Source organism: Manihot esculenta, chromosome 14 (genome assembly GCF_001659605.2).
Source record: "Manihot esculenta cultivar AM560-2 chromosome 14, M.esculenta_v8, whole genome shotgun sequence".
NCBI classification, from domain to species: Eukaryota; Viridiplantae; Streptophyta; class Magnoliopsida; order Malpighiales; family Euphorbiaceae; genus Manihot; species Manihot esculenta.
Window position 1 is genome coordinate 27,270,513 of NC_035174.2, and position 18,364 is coordinate 27,288,876.

At 43.9% G+C, this 18,364-nt stretch overlaps 1 protein-coding gene across 3 annotated transcripts in view; it reads right to left on the reverse strand.

The window, feature by feature from the left end:
• Positions 1 to 17,440, reverse strand: part of LOC110599731 (chaperone protein dnaJ A6, chloroplastic) — a 28,893-nt gene extending 11,453 nt beyond the window's left edge. For 2 of the 3 annotated variants that reach the window (XM_021736294.2, XM_021736292.2), the window contains exons 1-2: positions 5,254 to 5,453; positions 4,258 to 4,428 (exon numbers count right to left, since the gene is read on the reverse strand). In XM_021736294.2, the coding sequence (XP_021591986.1) occupies positions 4,258 to 4,364 (107 nt within the window). In that variant the 5' untranslated portion in view covers positions 4,365 to 4,428; positions 5,254 to 5,453. Of the gene's footprint in view, positions 1 to 4,257; positions 4,429 to 5,253; positions 5,454 to 17,169 lie in introns of those variants that run through there. The other variant, XM_021736293.2, reaches the window with a different exon arrangement.
• Positions 17,441 to 18,364: the final 924 nt, after the last annotated feature.

Sequence of the window (18,364 nt, forward strand, 5' to 3'; positions counted from 1 at the left end):
CATTCCAAACTGTTGGACCACCTCACTAAACCTGCCAAACCATGCTCGAAGACTCTGTTTCAAGCCATAAAGGGATTTTCGAAGTCTACAAACCTTACCTAACTCCCCCTGAGCAACAAAACCAGGTGGTTGCTCAATATAAACCTCCTCCTGAAGATCACCATGAAGAAAAGCATTTTTAATATCCAGTTGATGCAAGGGCCAATCATGAGTAGCCGCTAAGGAAATAAACAATCGGACAGATGCGAGCTTGGCAACTGGAGAGAATGTATCAGAATAGTCAACTCCATAAGTTTGTGCATAACCTTTGGCCACTAAACGGGCCTTGAGGCGAGCAATAGATCCATCAGGGTTTACTTTTACTGCAAACACCCATTTGCACCCAATAGCCTGCTTTCCTGGGGGCAAGGACATCAACTCCCAAGTACCATTAGTGTCAAGGGCCATCATTTCCTCTTCCATTGCAGCACGCCAACCAGGATGGGACAAAGCCTCAATAACAGTTTTGGGAATTGAAATAGAATCTAAAGCAGTGACAAAACAACGAGAAGAGGAGGATAATTGATCATAAGAGACACAAGATGAAATAGGATAAGTGCAAGTACGTTTACCTTTGCGAAGAGCAATGGGCAAATCCAAATCAGACGGTGAAGGATCAGTGGGAGCAGGATCTGTCGACGAAGAAGCAGGTAGCGGAACGAAGTCAGAGTCCTCTAAGCGTCTGGAATACACATGAAAGATGGGAGGGCGACCTGGCATATGAGCGAAAGGTGTAGGAGTAGTCTGAGGAGACAAAGAGCGAACAGTGTATAACAAGAGGTCATCTTCCTCCCCCTCAGTGTTATAAACAGATGATGGCGGAAAAAATGGAGTGGACTCAAAGAATGTTACATCCGCAGACACAAGATACCGATTCAGATCAGGAGAAAAACAACGATACCCTTTCTGACGTCGAGAGTAGCCAAGGAAGACACATTTGAGTGATTTAGGATCCAATTTAGTAACCTGTGGACGAACATCACGAACAAAACATGTACAACCAAACATACGTGGCTCAATAGGAAACAAAGATTTAGTGGGAAACAAAATGTTATAAGGGATATCACCATGAAGGATGGAGGAAGGCATGCGATTGATCAAAAAACAAGCAGTGGAGACAGCATCAGCCCAAAAACATTTAGGTACCTTCATTTGGAATAAGAGAGCTCTGGCTACTTCAAGAAGATGTCGATTTTTTCTTTCAGCAACTCCATTTTGTGAAGGAGTGGCAACACAAGATGACTGATGAAGAATCCCTTTTTGTACCAAATAAGATTGAAATTCCCCAGAGAGATACTCTTTAGCATTATCACTTTGCAATATACGGATGGAAGTATTGAATTGGGTTTGGATTTCAGCATAAAATGCACAAAAAACAGAAAATAATTCTGAACGACTCTTCATTAAAAATAACCAAGTAGTACGAGAGAAATCATCAACAAAAGTAACAAAATACTTAAAGCCAGACTTAGACACAACAGGACAAGGACCCCAAACATCTGAATGTACTAACTCAAAGGGGGACGAAGCCCGTTTATTGACTCGAGGCAGTGTAGGTAAACGATGATGTTTGGCAAATTGACAAGACTCACAATCTAGAGTAGACAAAGAATGAAACTGTGGATATAACTTCTTTAAAACTGAGAGAGAAGGATGCCCCAAACGACAATGAACATCAAAAGGTGTTAAACGCGTGGAGCATACCAGAGATCGAGGAGATCGAGGTAGTTGCTGATCCAAGACGTAAAGACCCTCTGACTCACTCCCTCTACCAATAATCTGCTTCGTCGAAAGATCCTGAAAAACACAGTGATCAGGAAAGAATGAGACACAACAATTCAATGCACGAGTGAGTTTACTAACGGAAAGCAAATTAAATGCGAACTTAGGGAGACATAACACAGAGGATACAGAAAGAGAAGGGGTTAAGTTGACATGACCAGAACCAATGACAGAAGATTTAGTGCCATCAGCAAGAGTAACATAAGAAGGCGATGTACGAGACTCAAGATTGGACAAAAGGGTAGAATTACCTGACATATGATCGGTAGCACCAGAATCAATAACCCATTTTGAGGATGAAGACACAAGACATGTAGTAGAGTTACCTGACTCGGCAATTGCAGTGATGGAGGAGGAATTAGAGGATTTTAGAGATGCCTGGTATTGGACGAATTGTGCATACTCATCTGCAGATATCAAAATTCCTTGATTGGAAGATCCATTCAATTTGTGTTCCGTGATTTTAGTCATCATAGGAATCACATCAGTTACGGTGGTGGTTTTCACTTCAACCATGACAACAAACCCAAAACGACAGCAACAAAAGAAACACAGAATCAGAAAACAGTACCCGGCGTGAACAGTACCACGTGAACAGTACCGGTAAACAGTACCACGTGAACAGTACTCGTGAACAGTGTCGATGAACAGTACTCGTGAACAGTACCGATGAACAGTACTCGTGAATAGTACCGATGAACAGTACCCCGTGAACAGTCCGATGAACAGTACCGATAAAAACACCTCCCCAAAACCCGAACGGCAAATAAACCTCAGATCTGACAAGGGAACGATGTGGCGACTCCAGCGATGGTGAGATCCAAATATTACCCGTTATGGGCAACCCAAATAAACAGAGCCCTAAGTCTCCAAAAAAAAAAATTTTTTTTTTTTTTTTTTTTTTTTTGAAAAAAAACTTTGACGGGAGAGAAAAATTAAATTTCTACGAGAAAAGCTCTGATACCATGTAGAAGGATAATATTTGTTATATTTCACAATAGAGATTACAATCTATTTATACATGAGAGAGGGTATCTAAATAGGAAGGAAAATCAAGTCTATGATTATACAATCCCTAGATTAAGCAACTGACCCATCTATCAATATTTACCTCCTATATTAACATATTTACTTTCTATAACTTATAACAAGTTTTGAGTTAAAATTATACTGTGAGCTATTAGTTTACTCGATCTATAAAGATTATATTGATTTTTCTTATTTTAAACTATATGATATTTAACTTAAGTTAAATAATCTATATTTTTTGTATTTATGTTTATTATGCATTTGTATACATTGTTCTGAATTAAATTTAATTAAAATCATTTCATTTATGAACTTTGCTAATTTTTTTGAAAGTTTTGCATAACGCCAAGCCGTTACTGTTACGTTACGGCCGTTATAGACCTATTTCCATTACCTGCGACCGCGACAGCGAACATGGCCGCGAACGTGACCACGACCGTGATTTAAAACCATGGTGTAAGCATATATTTAGCCATCCATGTCTCAAAAAGCTAATCTGGAGAACCATATGGCACAGTTCACAATCTCGGGCCACAACAATCACTACTAATCTACTATTTGATATTGAAGAATAAAAACCAAATAGAAACTCCTAAATCACGAAATGAGAAATTTAAAATTAAAAAAGAAAAAAAAGAAACGGGTGAAAGATGGACAACCAAACTGAGATTCCAATTATGTAACAATCTAAACTACAAGAGCATGTAATTCAGTTAGTCATGCAGGAAGACTCACAAGGTTTTATCAACAAGCAAACAGGTGATTGTTGATCCCCAAATTCAATAGGTAGAGAAGTCACACCATGACACTGAGAAACCATTCTTCATTATTAACACGCACCTTTCTCTTGTTGGATTCTCATATTTTGTTTGTATAAGGTCTTTCAAATTATACCTTCTTTTCTCATTGTAAATTATAATTTAGTGAAAAGCAAAGAACTGTACAGGTTTCTAGCAACTCATTTCATTTTGAAAACAACATTACAAGACATGATCTGATAAAATTTAACTTATTAGGATATAAAATCTATTTGGTTTAGTTCAACTATTTGTGGATTTTAGGACCTGAAGAGCCTACAGGTAATGAAATGGACATAAACAAGACAATTCAGAGATGGGTAGGTTTACTAGGATATGTGTTCTTCTAACTGACAAAATCCTCAAGTTAGAGTGAATTCTTAACAGATAACCTTCACATGACAATAGGTACTCAAAAGGCAAGAAATCCACTATAAGCAAGTCAGATAGACTTCAACTAAGAACCTGGTTATGGCACAACATGAACGATGGAAAAAGTTACACCAAACTAGCTGATTTTGTACTTTCAGTTCCTCTAAACACAAACACACAGAAAAGTGCAACTATACAGGAGAAAAACAGAGAAGGGAGATTAAATAGATATGCTCACCCATATTGAGCAGTCACTACCCCAGTGTGCATATACGATCTAATCACAAACTGAGGTCGAATACCCCATTCAGCAACAGATGTGCTTCCACAAGGTATAATGGCCATCCAATAGATTTTTGGTGATGGCGAGAACCAATCAACAAGTATGCACCTGATATCCTTCTTCAGGCTGAAAAACATAAAACTTGGGAAATTTAGTTAAAGCTCATAATCACACCTGAGTCACAAAACAGGGATATTCAAAGTATATATCACATTGACATGGTTGTGCATGTATGTGCTAAGTAATTTCACCTCAAGAACAATACACTTGTCTATTTTGTTCAGGAAAGGTGAAACCATTTTAGTAGATGATGTCTCACTGACAAGATTAGAGGCTTTGAAGCATTATAATGCAAGGGATATCCATGTTTAAAAGGAATTGAATAATAAGCATGTCCTCTTTCAATTGAAGTTCTGGTAACCCCTCTCACCCCAACCAGCAGGATCAAAGTTGAGGGAGATTCCAAGCGTTTACCACTGGACGTTTGAGACTCTTGACAATAACAACCATTCATAGGTCTCTAAATCAAATGTCCATACAGAATATGAATATAAAAAGGATCATTTACTAAAAAATGCAAAAACTTCCGCAACAGAGCTTCTCAAACGCGTAAAAAGCACGGTAATTTTTGCCCAAAAGTGCCTCAATTCACAACATTTAACTAAGCCTACAAACCCTTATTTCTCCAGAAATTTTGGAATTATTCACACTGATTCTTGAAAGCCTAGAAATGACGTTTAGCTCAAAAACCAGAAAAACCCTTCCAATTGCAGATAGAGGACATTCCAAATCATGAAAGAATAACAAATGCCCATCTACTACTCATGCAATGTATTTGTAGTTTCATGCACCCAACGTAATCAATTTCGATTACAGAAATACACCAACAAACGCCCACAAAAGAAACTAAGTTTTCTGTTCAACAAAAGGGGGAGAGAGAGATGAAAAGACCTGCGTCTTCAATTGGAGAGTCGGTGGATACTTCGCTCCCACGCGCAGAGAGAGAGAGAGAGAGAGAGAGAGAGATTGATTAGTTGCAGGCAGAAGAAGAAGAAGCAGAGACGCCCAGACGCGCAGGTGAAAGATGGGGCTAGAGCTTTCTCTTTTTTTCATAAATATATATATTTTAATCGAAGTAGAGTTTTCTCATTGGAGAAGAAGAAAACCTCACTAACTCAGTTACACTTCCCTGCTTTCCTTATTCTATTTCATCTGCGTGTACCCTTATTATCCACCGTTCGATCGACTACGTTGTATTAAAGTTTAAAGAGAGGTCATTTACGATTTGGTCCTGAATGTTATAATCATTTACAAATCAGTTTTTATATTTTTAAAAATTACTTATAATTTTTAACTATTAACAAAAAGTCATTCAAATTAATTTTCTTATTTTTACTAATATTAAAAGGTAAGTATGCACGTATGTTACAGAACGACTTAAAAATCTTTTTCTACTCTAATTTCATTGGAATATAACTGATGATCTGAGATCCAATAGAATAGGGTTTTACAAGGGTTTGTGTATTGAAGAATAAAACTTGGCCTATCTCTCTAGAGGGGTATCCCTTTTATCCTTTTCTTTCTGCTTGCTGGTGATGTATAACGGCTCTCCCATGATTGGACCACGCGTCTCTGCCATACAGATATGGGCGTACGAGGGTATCAGGCGCCTGCTCCATGCGTAATGGCTTTTGATTCTCCCCCGTGCGTACACTTGAGCAGATCTGCCAGGCTGTATGACGAGTCTCATTCTGGATTCTGGGCTGGGCCGAGAGCTGGGCTGGACGATGAACCCAGGAGGAGAAGGAATCTGTGGGGAGGTTATACGGGCTGGGCCGATCTCGATGAGGAAGAATCTGGTGAAGTTCGGCCTCAGGGGTCTGATGATCCGAGCCTGTTTTACTTGAGAGGGCGTGCGGGCCTTCCTTTCATGGGCCGTGGCCGTAATCTAAGCCCAGGATTGGGGGTAGGGAAATCCAGCGGTCATCAATTGCCCCTTCACCTTCTTGGCAGTTATTGCTCCGACTGCCGAGGGGGTGAATATCGAGAACCATTATGACCGCGCCTGTTCGCGTGTAGGTGTCTTCATAACTCCCTTTCATCTTTTTGTCATTCCTCATTTCTTGAATCCTATCTACCTCTTTCCCTTTCTGGCCTTTCCTTGCCCCTCATATACTCTGCTCTTTTTACTTTCCTGTCATTATCGCCTGGACATGCCTCTTTTTTCCTTTTCCATGAATATCTTTTAAAGATCCTGACATCGTGGGCTCAGAGTCTAGAGTTACTTTACTTTGTGCTAAGACTTCAGATTTTGAGTATATATCAACGTCAACTCCTCTTCACTCTTAGGCCCTTTGTCGAAGAAGGGGAGTCTTTCCTTCCAGCCCTCTGTCTATTTCCTTCTTCCAGCGAGATTCTCCTGTTTTTTCTGCAAAGGATCTATCTGACGCCTTCTTCAAACGGATTGAGGTGAGCTTGGGGCTTCATTGCTTTGTTGCCCCAGAGGTTTGCTTTAATCTTGCTTTCATTGTCTTGACAAAAGATCATCCTGACTTATCTCTGTTTGGAACTTTTTGCAGTACCTGAGATAAAGATGGGTCAGTCCAAACCTCTTGAAAATCTGATATTACCTCGAGGGAGTCTGAAGGTTGCTTCAGAGGTCCTTCTAGTAGGGCGGTTGATGGGTAGGGCCATTTGGCAGGTCGTTGAAACTGTTCTGCCCAGATCGTTTGGCTGGCCTCCTCCTCTGGTTGTTGTTCGTGCTCCAAAGAGGATATGGGCTGTTGAGGGGTCTGCTTTGACTTTACCTTCCTTCGAGAAGGAAATTTCCCCGATGCCCTTGTTGTCTGCTTTTGATATAAATGGAGGTGGCGAAAATGATCAATTTATTGTCCCCTTTGGTGTGGAATACCTGTATTATGAGAGGCTGAGATCTACTGTACTCAGTCAAGCTTCCGTCGATGCCTTCGAATATATGCTCTGTGATCTCCTTGAAGCCGTAACTCGAAGACTTATATTTTTCATGCGTGATATACGAACAGCACATAATATCTGAGCTTGTTCGTATGTACCATGAATCACACTTGGGCAACCGAATGTTTGCCTATAGGGGAACAGTGAGAAATACTTGTGGGAATCAACTTATTCAATTCCCCTATAATAACGAAGCAGAACTCGGCCGGCCTATAGGACTCGTTTTCCGTATCCGAGAGTTCCTCTGTATCGAAAACTAGGATAGTGTGATAGGTGATAGTGATGGAAGCGTAGATGATGTATCTGGTCATGTAAATCCTCTGAGGATAGCTTTTTATTCTGTAATGTGGGTATTCGTAACGTGCTGTAATGAAACTTTTGTTTTTTCGTTCATACTCGAACTGTTCCTTCTTTATTATGAATGAGGTATTGAGACTGCTTTCTTCATGGTTTTTTCTGAGAAATCTGCGATATTATTTTTTTCGTCTTGCCTTTTAATTGATCAGACCCAGAATCCATTTAGCTAATCTGAGTTTTCAGTTTACTCTTTCCGAGCTGTACCAACCGACCTGCGAGCTCGCTTTCGGTTTACTTTATCCAAGCGAGACTAACCGACCTGCGAGCTCTGTCTTTAATCAATGAGTCGAGCTCCGAGTTCCACTAGCCCACTGAGCTTTCGGTTTACTTTTTCCGAGCTGGGCTAACTGACTTGTGAGCCCTGCTTTTAATCAATGAGTTGAGCTTCTGACCCATAACTTTGCATGATTCCGCGGCGTCCTTATCGCTTCGTTCTGGGCTCGTAGCCTCTGCTTAATGATGATGAGTCAAATCCTGTACCTTTTTAAGTGATAAGCAAGTCTGACCTTTATCATGCTTCCCCCTGTTTTGTCTCCTTGGATCTTTCTATGATTTTCTCTTTATTTTGCATGTCAGGTCGTCCTGAGCGAGAGATTCAATTGGAGCTCGGTCTCAAGGTTTTGACAATTTAGGTTTGTTTTATGTAGATAGCGTGTGGGCCTTCGGCTGATGGGCTATTGCCGTGGGCCTGGCCCTTTGTAGGGGTGGAGAAGCCCAGCGGTCATCTCTTTGCCCCTTTACCTTCTCGCCGGTTACTATCTAACCGTTGAGAGGGTAAACTTCGAGAGTAATTAATGATCGCGCCGCTCCAAGACAAAACTGCTCAGAACAACGTTTCATCTCATTATTGCCTTTCATTTCGAATTCTCCCTGTCTTCCGAAGAAACTCGCTCTCTTCTGCTCTCTGTTTTCCTGCAACTTCTTCTGCTTTTTCCACCCTATTGCGTTTTCAGGTACGCTTCTTTGTTCTTCCATGGAGGGTCCAACCCCGACGTTGCTAATCTTAGATCGCATATTACTTCCTCTACCATAACTAAACACATTTCTCGGAGGTATTTAGATACTCTACTTTATCTTATTCGAGCTCCTTTTCAAAATGAAAGGATAGTTCTTCCAAACCCTCCCCCTCCTGGTTTGATGGATCCCCAAAGGGGGCGTTGTATAGTCTTTTTCCTTAAACAGAGAGATTTTGGTCTACCTTTCCCTTTTACCCCTTTCTTTATCGAGGTTTTCCAATACTTCGGAGTAACCCCCCGGATGTTGTCTCCGAATTCCATTCTGTTCATGTGTTGCTTTGAGTCCATCTGCCGAAGTTGGGGTTTTACACCCACGACATGTTTGTTTGTCACTTTCTTCCGTCTTGTCAAGGCGGTCCAGAATTTTTATTATTTCTCCCCTCGTAGTGGGTTATCCCTCTTCACGGGCTATAAGGATTCCATAAAGGGATGGGTAGAGAGTTTCCTTGTGGCGGAGCTGAAATTAGAATCCGCCTTATCGTGGGGAGTAGATCTAAGTTGGGAGGATGTTCCTCCGGGCTGCAATGACCTGCCCCGATTAAGCCTTATTGAGCAGGTGGGGTTGCTTCGATTGACTTCTGTTGAGAGGAAATATGACGTCGAGAAGTGTATGTTCGTGTCTAATCTTAGGGATATCCGGGACACGGGTATAGTGCCTTGTCCAGCGATTCTGTTTCTTCTTTGTAAATGATATCATGAAATCCGTTAATTCTTTGTAGTTTCGTGTTTTTGCAGCTTCTGACGTTAAAATGGAAGAGATCAAGTATCCGAAGAACTTAGTCCTGTCTCGGGATAATATGCATGCCATTTTCGATGCCCTTCGGGCTAGGCGTTCAGTGCCTGAGGTCGCTGCAGAGGTGGCTCAAGTTGCTTCTTCCAAGAAAGTTAGCCGACCTCCTGCCAAGGCTTCCTCCCGAGATCCTAAGCCGAGCTCCCGCGGCACCAAATCATCTCGGCTATCCAGTCGTGGCAAGTCGGCCTTGACTATTAAGCCTATTGAAGAGCCTAAGTCCGCTCAAGCTTCTTCAGAGGGCGTGAGGGAAATTTCTCTGCCATCATGGAGTAGACCGAGGTCGTTGAACAAGCGCAGTTGGGTCTTGCTCATTCTTCTGAAGAGGTGTCAGGGGGAAATTTAGGTCCCCCATTACTGAAGATAAGGAGGCTTCTGGGAAGGGTAAAGAGATCGTTCTTATAGAGGACAAAGTCCCAGAGGTCCCTATCACAGATGTCGCTGCCCCTGCGAAGACCGGGTCTGGGTCTGGAGGCATCATAGAGAAGACTGGGGACAAGCGTCCAGCCCCTCCTGAGATGTCTGCCCCGCCTCCTGCTCGGAAGAAATCCAGGGCTGCCAAAGGATCTTCTCCAGCCCTTCCTTCTATTGGGAAGGAGAAGAATGTTCCTATTGTACCTCTGTTGTCTTCTCCTGACAACGATACTCTGAATGCGGCGAATATCACCTCTCAATCTCCGGCCAGTGCTGTCGCCGAACTTCTTAGGAAACAAATGTTCGGTGGAACCACAGAGGCCTCGGATCCACGTCTACTTGCCCTTACTGGTCTTTTAGCCAGTTCTACCAAGGAACAAGCATCCTTCCGATCTCGATCTCGTGAGGAGCTCGGGAATACAATCAGGGAGATGCTTCTGATGGTAAGCTATTTTTCCATTTCTCTTTTGGTTTTCTTTATTTCTTTCTTTTAATCGGTTGTTCTTTTGTGTTAGGTGACGGGCCTCTTTATGGAGGTGGACGCTCGGGACCACTCTATCCGGGAGTCTGTGGATCGCCGGATTGAAGACGCGCGCTTGGAGGAGAATATATCTGCCACCAGCGATGCCAGAGGCAATCTCTTAGCTGCCCGAGAGCATACCCAATCCCTCCAGGCGGAGTTGCATTTTGCGTTGGAGGCCCTTAAAAGAGCTGAAGGAAAGGCAACTGAGACAGAGGAGCACGCCAAGTCCCTGGAAGTAGAGTTATCTCGTACTCGCAGGGTTCTTAAGGAGTCTGATGAGAGGATGGCTGCCGTGGAAGTTCGTTGTGAAGGAGTTTTAAAGCAGCTGTCCTCTATGACGGAAGCTCTTCGGGAAAGAGACGAGGCTATGAATCAAAGAAATGAGGTCCAACGCCAATATGAAGCCTTAAAGGCTGATTCTGAAGGACTTCAGGTTCACCTGAATGAGGTGAACGTTCAGAAAGAGAAAGCCCTAGCTCGGGTGGAAGTCCTTGAGCAGGAGCTGAGCACGAGTTCTGAACGTATCAGAGACCTGGCTTCATCGGTGGAGGAATTCCAACTTCGCCATCAACAGCTTAACCATGAAGTCAGGACTTTGGAACGTAAATGTTCAGCCCTGCTCGAGGTAGTGAAACACGCTGAAAGCAAAGTCCAGCTAGAACGCGAGAAATGTCTAGCGGAGTATCAGGAGTCGGAGGAGCTGAAAAGAAAGATTGAGCAGGCCTGTGAAGCTTACCTTCAAGACTACAAGGATTCCCCTGAGTTGAAGGCATTTATAGCTGAGGCCTGTGAATCACATCTTGATGAATATAAAGCCTCTGCAGACATGAAAGCTGTTGTTCTTCAGAAGGCCTTCCGCATGTACGTAACTGGCTACAATCGCGGCATAAGGGAAGCTAGACATGCTCCTGATACTCCTCTGGAAAAGCTTCGTATGGCCGAAGTGGACTCTGATGGCGAGCCGGTGTTATATGGGGAAGATGATTTCCCTATGCCTAGAGGTGATTGTCGCGTTGTAGGCTCGTTAGCTGTGTCTTCTGAAGAAGAATCCGAGCCGGATGGGGAGGACATAGAAGTCCCTGAATCTGAAGGAGGCGACCCCGATTTTGAAGGGGAAGACCTCGACCCAGGGTTGGAGATTGCCCCGGTTGTTGATATGGAGAAATCTGACCCAAAGGATACCGGGCTTCCTTCAGATATGATTGTAAATAAAAATAGTGTAGGCGAGGATGTTCTTAAAAATGTAAGTCCCTTAAGGACTATTTTCCCTTCAACCTCCGCAGATAAATAGATTGTAATAGCCATTTTTCTCAATGGAATTTTAATTTCTTGTTACTTGAATTACTTATTGTTTTTCATATATCTTGGAATTTATCTCTTCTTTTCGTAGTTGTAATATTTACACTGTATAAGTTTTTTCCGAACTAAACTAGCCTTTAGTTATGAGCTCGGTTCTCAGCTAATTGTCTGAGCTTATGAGAAGTCCGATCACATACCTTTTAATGGTACTTAGCTGGGCTCCCTTTTTTCCCAAGTTGCCCCTTTGCCTCCTCAACCTTTCATTACATGAGTGTTGAGGGGGTAAATCCTTAAACTCTGTATATGTTTGTGGGGGCTTATTTTAAATAATTTTTTCCTTTTTCCTTGGTTGTGAGCTCGGATGTCTATTTATGGCGAACTGACTCGAGTTATGAGCACGGTCCCTTTTTTTTTTTTTTTTTTTATCCGAGCTGAGAGCTCGGCTCTTCACTCTTCACTTAGGCTTTTTTACACCTATGGCCTGTGATGCTTCTCATACCCCTGGGTGTTTTCCCGGCTATTTGCTGTCTAGACCTCTTTGTAAGCTGAGCTAGCTTAGCGTCAGCGATCACTTTTTAAGTTTAGTGCCTTTTGGCTATGGTGCTCCGAGCTCCTTCGGGAGATCGGAGTTTGACCTTTCTTTGATGCCTTTGGACTCATCTTTCTGTGAGGTCGGAACTGTATTTTTATGAATTGTCCCTGCATATGATATGGGGAATTTTTTGCTTAAGGATGGCCTTAAGGCCTTCATCAGCTGTTTTTGCTTTGTTTTCCCGGGAGTTCTTAGGGGATCCCGGTCTTCTTTTATTTTTACGGGATGGCCTCGGGGCCTCGCCGGTTGTTTGTGTTCCAAGAGATCTTACGAGATCCTGGCTATTTTTGTTCCGGGGTGACCTCGGGGCCCCGCCGACTGTTTGTGCTCCAGGAGATCTCACGAGATCCTGGTCGTTTTTATTCCGGGGTGACCTCGGGGCCCCGCCGACTGTTTGTGCTCCAGGAGATCTCACGAGATCCTGGTCGTTTTTGTTCCGGGGTGACCTCGGGGCCCCGCCGGTTGTTTGTACTCCAGGAGATCTCACAAGATCCTGGTCGTTTTTGTTCCTGGGTGACCTCGGGGCCCCGCCGGTTGTTTGTGCTCCAGGAGATCTCACGAGATCCTGGTCGTTTTTATTCCGGGGTGACCTCGGGGCCCCGCCGGCTGTTTGTGCTCCAGGAGATCTCACGAGATCCTGGTCGTTTTTGTTCCGGGGTGACCTCGGGGCCCCGCCGACTGTTTGTCTTCTCAGTTTGGTTCATGGTGTTAGGAAATTTAGGGGATCCTGTACACCTACCTCCCTGAGGTCTTGTTCCTCTAAGGGGTCTCTCCGAGCCCTGTTCTTTCTTTGTCATGGAGGAGTTTTATTCATAAAGATAATCTTATTGTGTAAACAATTTGTTTCCTTCATATTTATCATAATACAATGTTTTTCTTTACAACTATATCAGGGGAAATACCTCTTTAGGTGTTGAATATTCCAAGCGTGGGGCTCATGGTTCCCTTGCATATCTTCAATTCGGTATACTCCTGGCCGGACTACTTTTGTTACCTTGAACGGGCCCTCCCAGGTCGGTACTAGCTTGCCAGCTGCCTCCCTTTTTCCTGTGGCTTCCAGGTTTCTTAAGGCCAGGTCTCCCACTTTCAAGCTTCTTTCTCTGACCTTTTGGTTGTAGTATCGTGCTGCCCGTTGTTGATAGGCGGCAGTTCAGGTTTGAGCTTCTTCCCTGATTTCCTCAAGGGCATCCAGGTTGCTTCTTAGCTTGTCGTCGTTAGAGCTCTCACTAGCAAATTGGACTCGATGATTAGGAATCTGCAACTCAACTGGGACTACGGCCTCTGTACCATAGGCAAGTGCAAAGGGCGTTTCTTTAGTGGGTGCTCTAGGGGTGGTTCGGAGTGCCCACAGGATGCTGTTGAGCTCTTCTGCCCAATTTGCCTTTGCCCCATCTAGCCGCTTTTTTAATCCTTGTAGGATGGCTCTGTTGGTGACCTCTGTTTGGCCGTTAGTTTGAGGATGAGCCACAGAGGAGAATTTATGCCAGATACCCATGTTCGTTGTGAAAGCTCTAAAGGTGCTGCAATCAAACTGTCTGCCATTATCTGAAATAAGCACTCTGGGTACACCAAATCTGCAGATGATATGTCCCCACACAAAATCTATCATCTTTCGAGCTGTAATTGTGGCTATTGCTTCCGCCTCTGGCCATTTTGAGAAGTACTCTACAGCCACCACTACAAATTTCCTCTGCCCCATAGTCTTGGGGAAAGGTCCCAGGATGTCAATTCCCCATTGCGAGAAAGGCCATGGACTGGATATGCTGGCTTGAGGAGTGGCTGGAGTTTTGATGGCATTAGCAAATCTCTGGCATACGTCGCATCTTCGGACGAACTCTTCTGCTTCTTTTTTAACAGTGGGCCAATAATACCCTTGCCTGAATACTTTATTAGCTAATGTCCCTCCTCCCTTGTGGGCTCCACACATGCCTCTATGTATTTCTTCCATCACCTTCGTAGCCTCTTCCGGGCTCACGCATCGGAGCCACGGACTGGACTTTCCTTTTCTGTATAAGGTCCCCCTTATTGCTTGGTAGTTAGCGGCACGAGCTGCTATCTTTTTGGCTTCATCTTTATCCTCGGGGAGTTTACCTTTCTCCAGGTATTCTAAGTAAGGGGTCATCCAAGTCGGGTTCTTTTCTACCTGCAATATTGTGTTAGTTTTATTAAAAGCAGGTATATGGACATGTTGTATGTACACTTCATCGGGAAGCTGTTCCAATTCTTCTTTGGATAATCGGCTAAGCAGATCTGCTTCCTCGTTTTCCTCTCGGGGTATTCTCTGAAATCTGATGGTTACTCCTCGACTTGTGAGCTCGGCTTCTAAAGTTTTTACTTTAGCTAGGTAATTCTGCATAATGGGATCTCTAGCCTGATACATCCCTCTTCACGAAGTTCTTGAGATGCCCCCTCTTTATCAACCTCTCGATCTCTGCTATCAACTGGAAGCAGTTGTTGGTATCGTGGCCATGCGTCCGATGATATTGACAATATTTGTCAGGATTCCGCTGGTCTGCTTCTGACTTCATAGGTTGGGGCCACTGGAGGAATTCCTTATCTTGGACAGCCATGAGCACCTCGGCTCTGGACGCATTTAGTGGAGTCGGCTTCTCAGGGACCCAAGGGGGAGGCAATCTTGGCTCATGGACCCGTGGAGGGGGAGGCCTTTGATCCCTTCGCTCCCAGGCCTGCTTGTACGGCTCGGGCCTCTTGCCGTGTTTCTTTTCATGTTTCTCCGGCCTCCTTTCTTCTGAGGCTTTTTCTTTTCCTGTCATCCCTTTGGCAAATCGGCTTGTTACTAAGGCGTCATCCTGCCTTATATACTTCTCCGCTCTCTTCATCAGCTCGGCCAGGGAGGTCGGAGGCTTCCTGCTTAAGGAACCGAAGAACTCGGCAGAGGTCGTTCCCTTTTGCATGGCCTCTACCGTCCTTCCTTCATCGAGCTCGGGAATCTGCAGGGCCTCCGTATTGAAACGAGCGACATACTCTCTGAGTGATTCGCCCCCTCTCTGTCTTACTGTCTCCAAGTAGCTCGTCTTCCTCTCTGCTGGCACCCCGACTATGAATCGACTGATGAAGCGAGTGGCTAAGTCTCCGAAACTTCTGATACTTTCGGCCTCAAGGCTGTTGAACCACGCCTGCGCTGGTCCCGAGAGTGTCGTTGGAAACACTTTACACATTAAGGCATCTGACAGAGTTTGCAACTCCATGAAGGTCTTATAGTTCATGACGTGCTCCCTCGGGTTGCCAGCTCCGTCATAGGCCGCCATTGATGGCATCATAAACTTCTTAGGGACAGTCTCTTGCTGCACCCACTTTGAGAAAGGGGAAGAAGTAGGTAAAGAGGTTTGGCTTTGGTCTTTCTTACCTAGCTCGGCTAAGAGCTGTTCTCTCAATCTCTTCAACTTTTGGTCCACCTTCTCGTCTTCCGGGTTGGGTTTTTTCTCCAGGTGGTACTCCTCCTCCTCTGCTTCAGTTTCCGTCCACCTGGTTGTTTCGGCTGAATAGTTATCCACCTCCTCATTTTCTATCATCTCTCTCGCCCTCCTCGCATGGATTTGGGCCTCCGGTTCTTCCTCTTCCCCGGCTCTTCTCCCTCTTTCTCCAGTATCGCGGCTGCTGGTTTGAAGACGGTCAGGTACAGGTCGGGGGTCATTGGTCTGAGGTTCCTCTACAACCGGGAGTGTATTTACTGGGGTGCTGAGGCCTCTCTGTTGCATTATCTGCCCCAACCAGTGGGCGGTATTTTGTAACTGGAAAGCCATGTTTTGAAGATCCTGGTTAGACAGGGTAACAGTGGGAGTATTCCCTGCCAAACTTGGCGAGGGATTAAGAGGAACAGGCGTTTGGTTGTTGAATGTCGTAGGACTAGAAAATGAGAATTGTTGCCCATCTTGGGCAGAGCTTAGGTCATTTGGGACGTTAAGGTTACTCTCCTGGTGATTAGCCATCGTGGATCTCAGTGGGTTTTGTTAAGAGTGAAAACTCCGGTGATGAAAAGATCTCCGTCGTTTTCCCACAGACGGCGCCAATTGATGATCTGAGATCCAATAGAATAGGGTTTTACAAGGGTGTGTATTGAAGAATAAAACTTGGCGTATCTCTCTAGAGGGGTATCCCTTTTATCCTTTTCTTCCTGCTTGCTGGTGACGTATAACGGCTCTCCCATGATTGGACCACGAGTCTCTGCCATACAGATATGGGCGTACGAGGGTATCAGGCGCCTGCTCCATGCGTAACGGCTTTTGATTCTCCTCCGTGCGTACACTTGAGCGGATCTGCCAGGCTGTATGACGAGTCTCGTTCTGGATTCTGGGCTGGGCCGAGAGCTGGGCTGGACGATGAACCCAGGAGGAGAAGGAATCCGTGGGGAGGTTATACGGGCTGGGCCGATCTCGATGAGGAAGAATCTGGTGGAGTCCGGCCTCAGGAGTCTGATGATCCGGGCTTGTTTTACTTGAGAGGGCGTGCGGGCCTTCCTTTCATGGGCCGTGGCCGTAATCTAAGCTCAGGATTGGGGGTAGGGAAATCCAGCGGTCATCAATAACTCTAATTAAATTCATGTATTTTTACTTTTTTTTTTTTTTGAAAAGTAGAACAATATAAAATTCATGGATTATTGTCATTAACTTTTGAAGGTTCAATTTATTAAGGACTGCAGATTACGAACAGAATGTCTCAAAGATCATCGACAAAGCAATGAATCTCAACGGTGTAGATCAAGTTCCTAAGTTATCCTCCAATTTTCAGTGCCAAATGAACCAACATCACAGGATTTTAGTTGGCAAGCTCATCTCTCCGACGAACCTTAGTGGTGCTGCCCTAAAAGCAGCTCTGCAAAAATTATGGAAATAAGATTGGATTTTACTATTCACTCTAGGAGAAATAATTTGTTCATATTTACCTTCAGTCATGAGATAGATGCAGGCAATGTCTTAAACAACAGACCATGGTGTGTGTAGAACCAATTACTTCTTTTATAGGAGTGGCCTCCAGACCTCTCTTTTCATGAGATTAATTTTGGCTCTACCCCAATATGAGTTCAAGCACATGGCCTTTCTCTGAATATGATAAATAAAGAAAATACCCAACAAATTGGGTGGCTGATTGGGGAACTTGTTGAGGTTGATCTGTCCTTGGAGGGAGCGATCGAGAACCCTATGTTCCTCCTCTTCAAAACACATATAAAGATTGAGAAACCCATTGTTCCAAGTTTTCATTATTCTACTGCAAGCGGAAAGAAGAATTGGGTGAATTTAAAGTATGAGAAGCTACTGGACATTTGCTATAGTTGTGGAGTTATGGGCCACCTTAGCAGAGATTTCCCCAAGATGGAGACGTCGGAACAGGAATAAAATCCAGAGACTAACAAAACTAAATTTGGTCCTTAGCTTAAGACCAATCTCTTTAAACATGTTTGAAAACTAGTACACAAACTCATCTTCCCTACTGAGCATCCTCAGCCATGCTAACACTCCCTCAGAAACCCTAACCTTACTAGTTCAAGACATATACCCAGCTCCAACCAAAATCCTCAGTGATTCTCAAAATTTTTCTTTACTATCTCTTTCAACTCCTTCTTGCTTTATTCCAAAGACAATCACCCTTAATGCTTTGGAAGTTGAAAACTCATCTCATCCCAATGTAACCACCACTCCTTTTTCTCCACACCCATCCCCAACCTCAAAGCTCACACCTGAAAAACTCTCACCGGAATCTATCCATTCTGCTGAACTACCACCACCGCTGGGAATCTGATGCACTGGTGAGCAGCCAACACATAGAGATCCTTCCTTTTTAAAGATAAACCACCACATAGATAAAAGCTCTTATGTTCTTTACTCTTCTGATGAAATATCAAAAGATGTGACAGCGTTGAGCCCTGTGCCAGCCATGGAAGAATAGAGGTATACAACAGATAAAATCTCATACTTGTTTGCAGAATATTTGGCCTCAATAGGTATGCCAAGAGTCAACACAAAGGAGATCTTGCAAAAGTTTTCATACTTAGCTTTCTACTTCCAACAGGCGATCGCCCAGAAGCTAATCAAGGTATCAGAGGAGACACAAGAAACATTAAAACACGGGCAAGCTCAAGA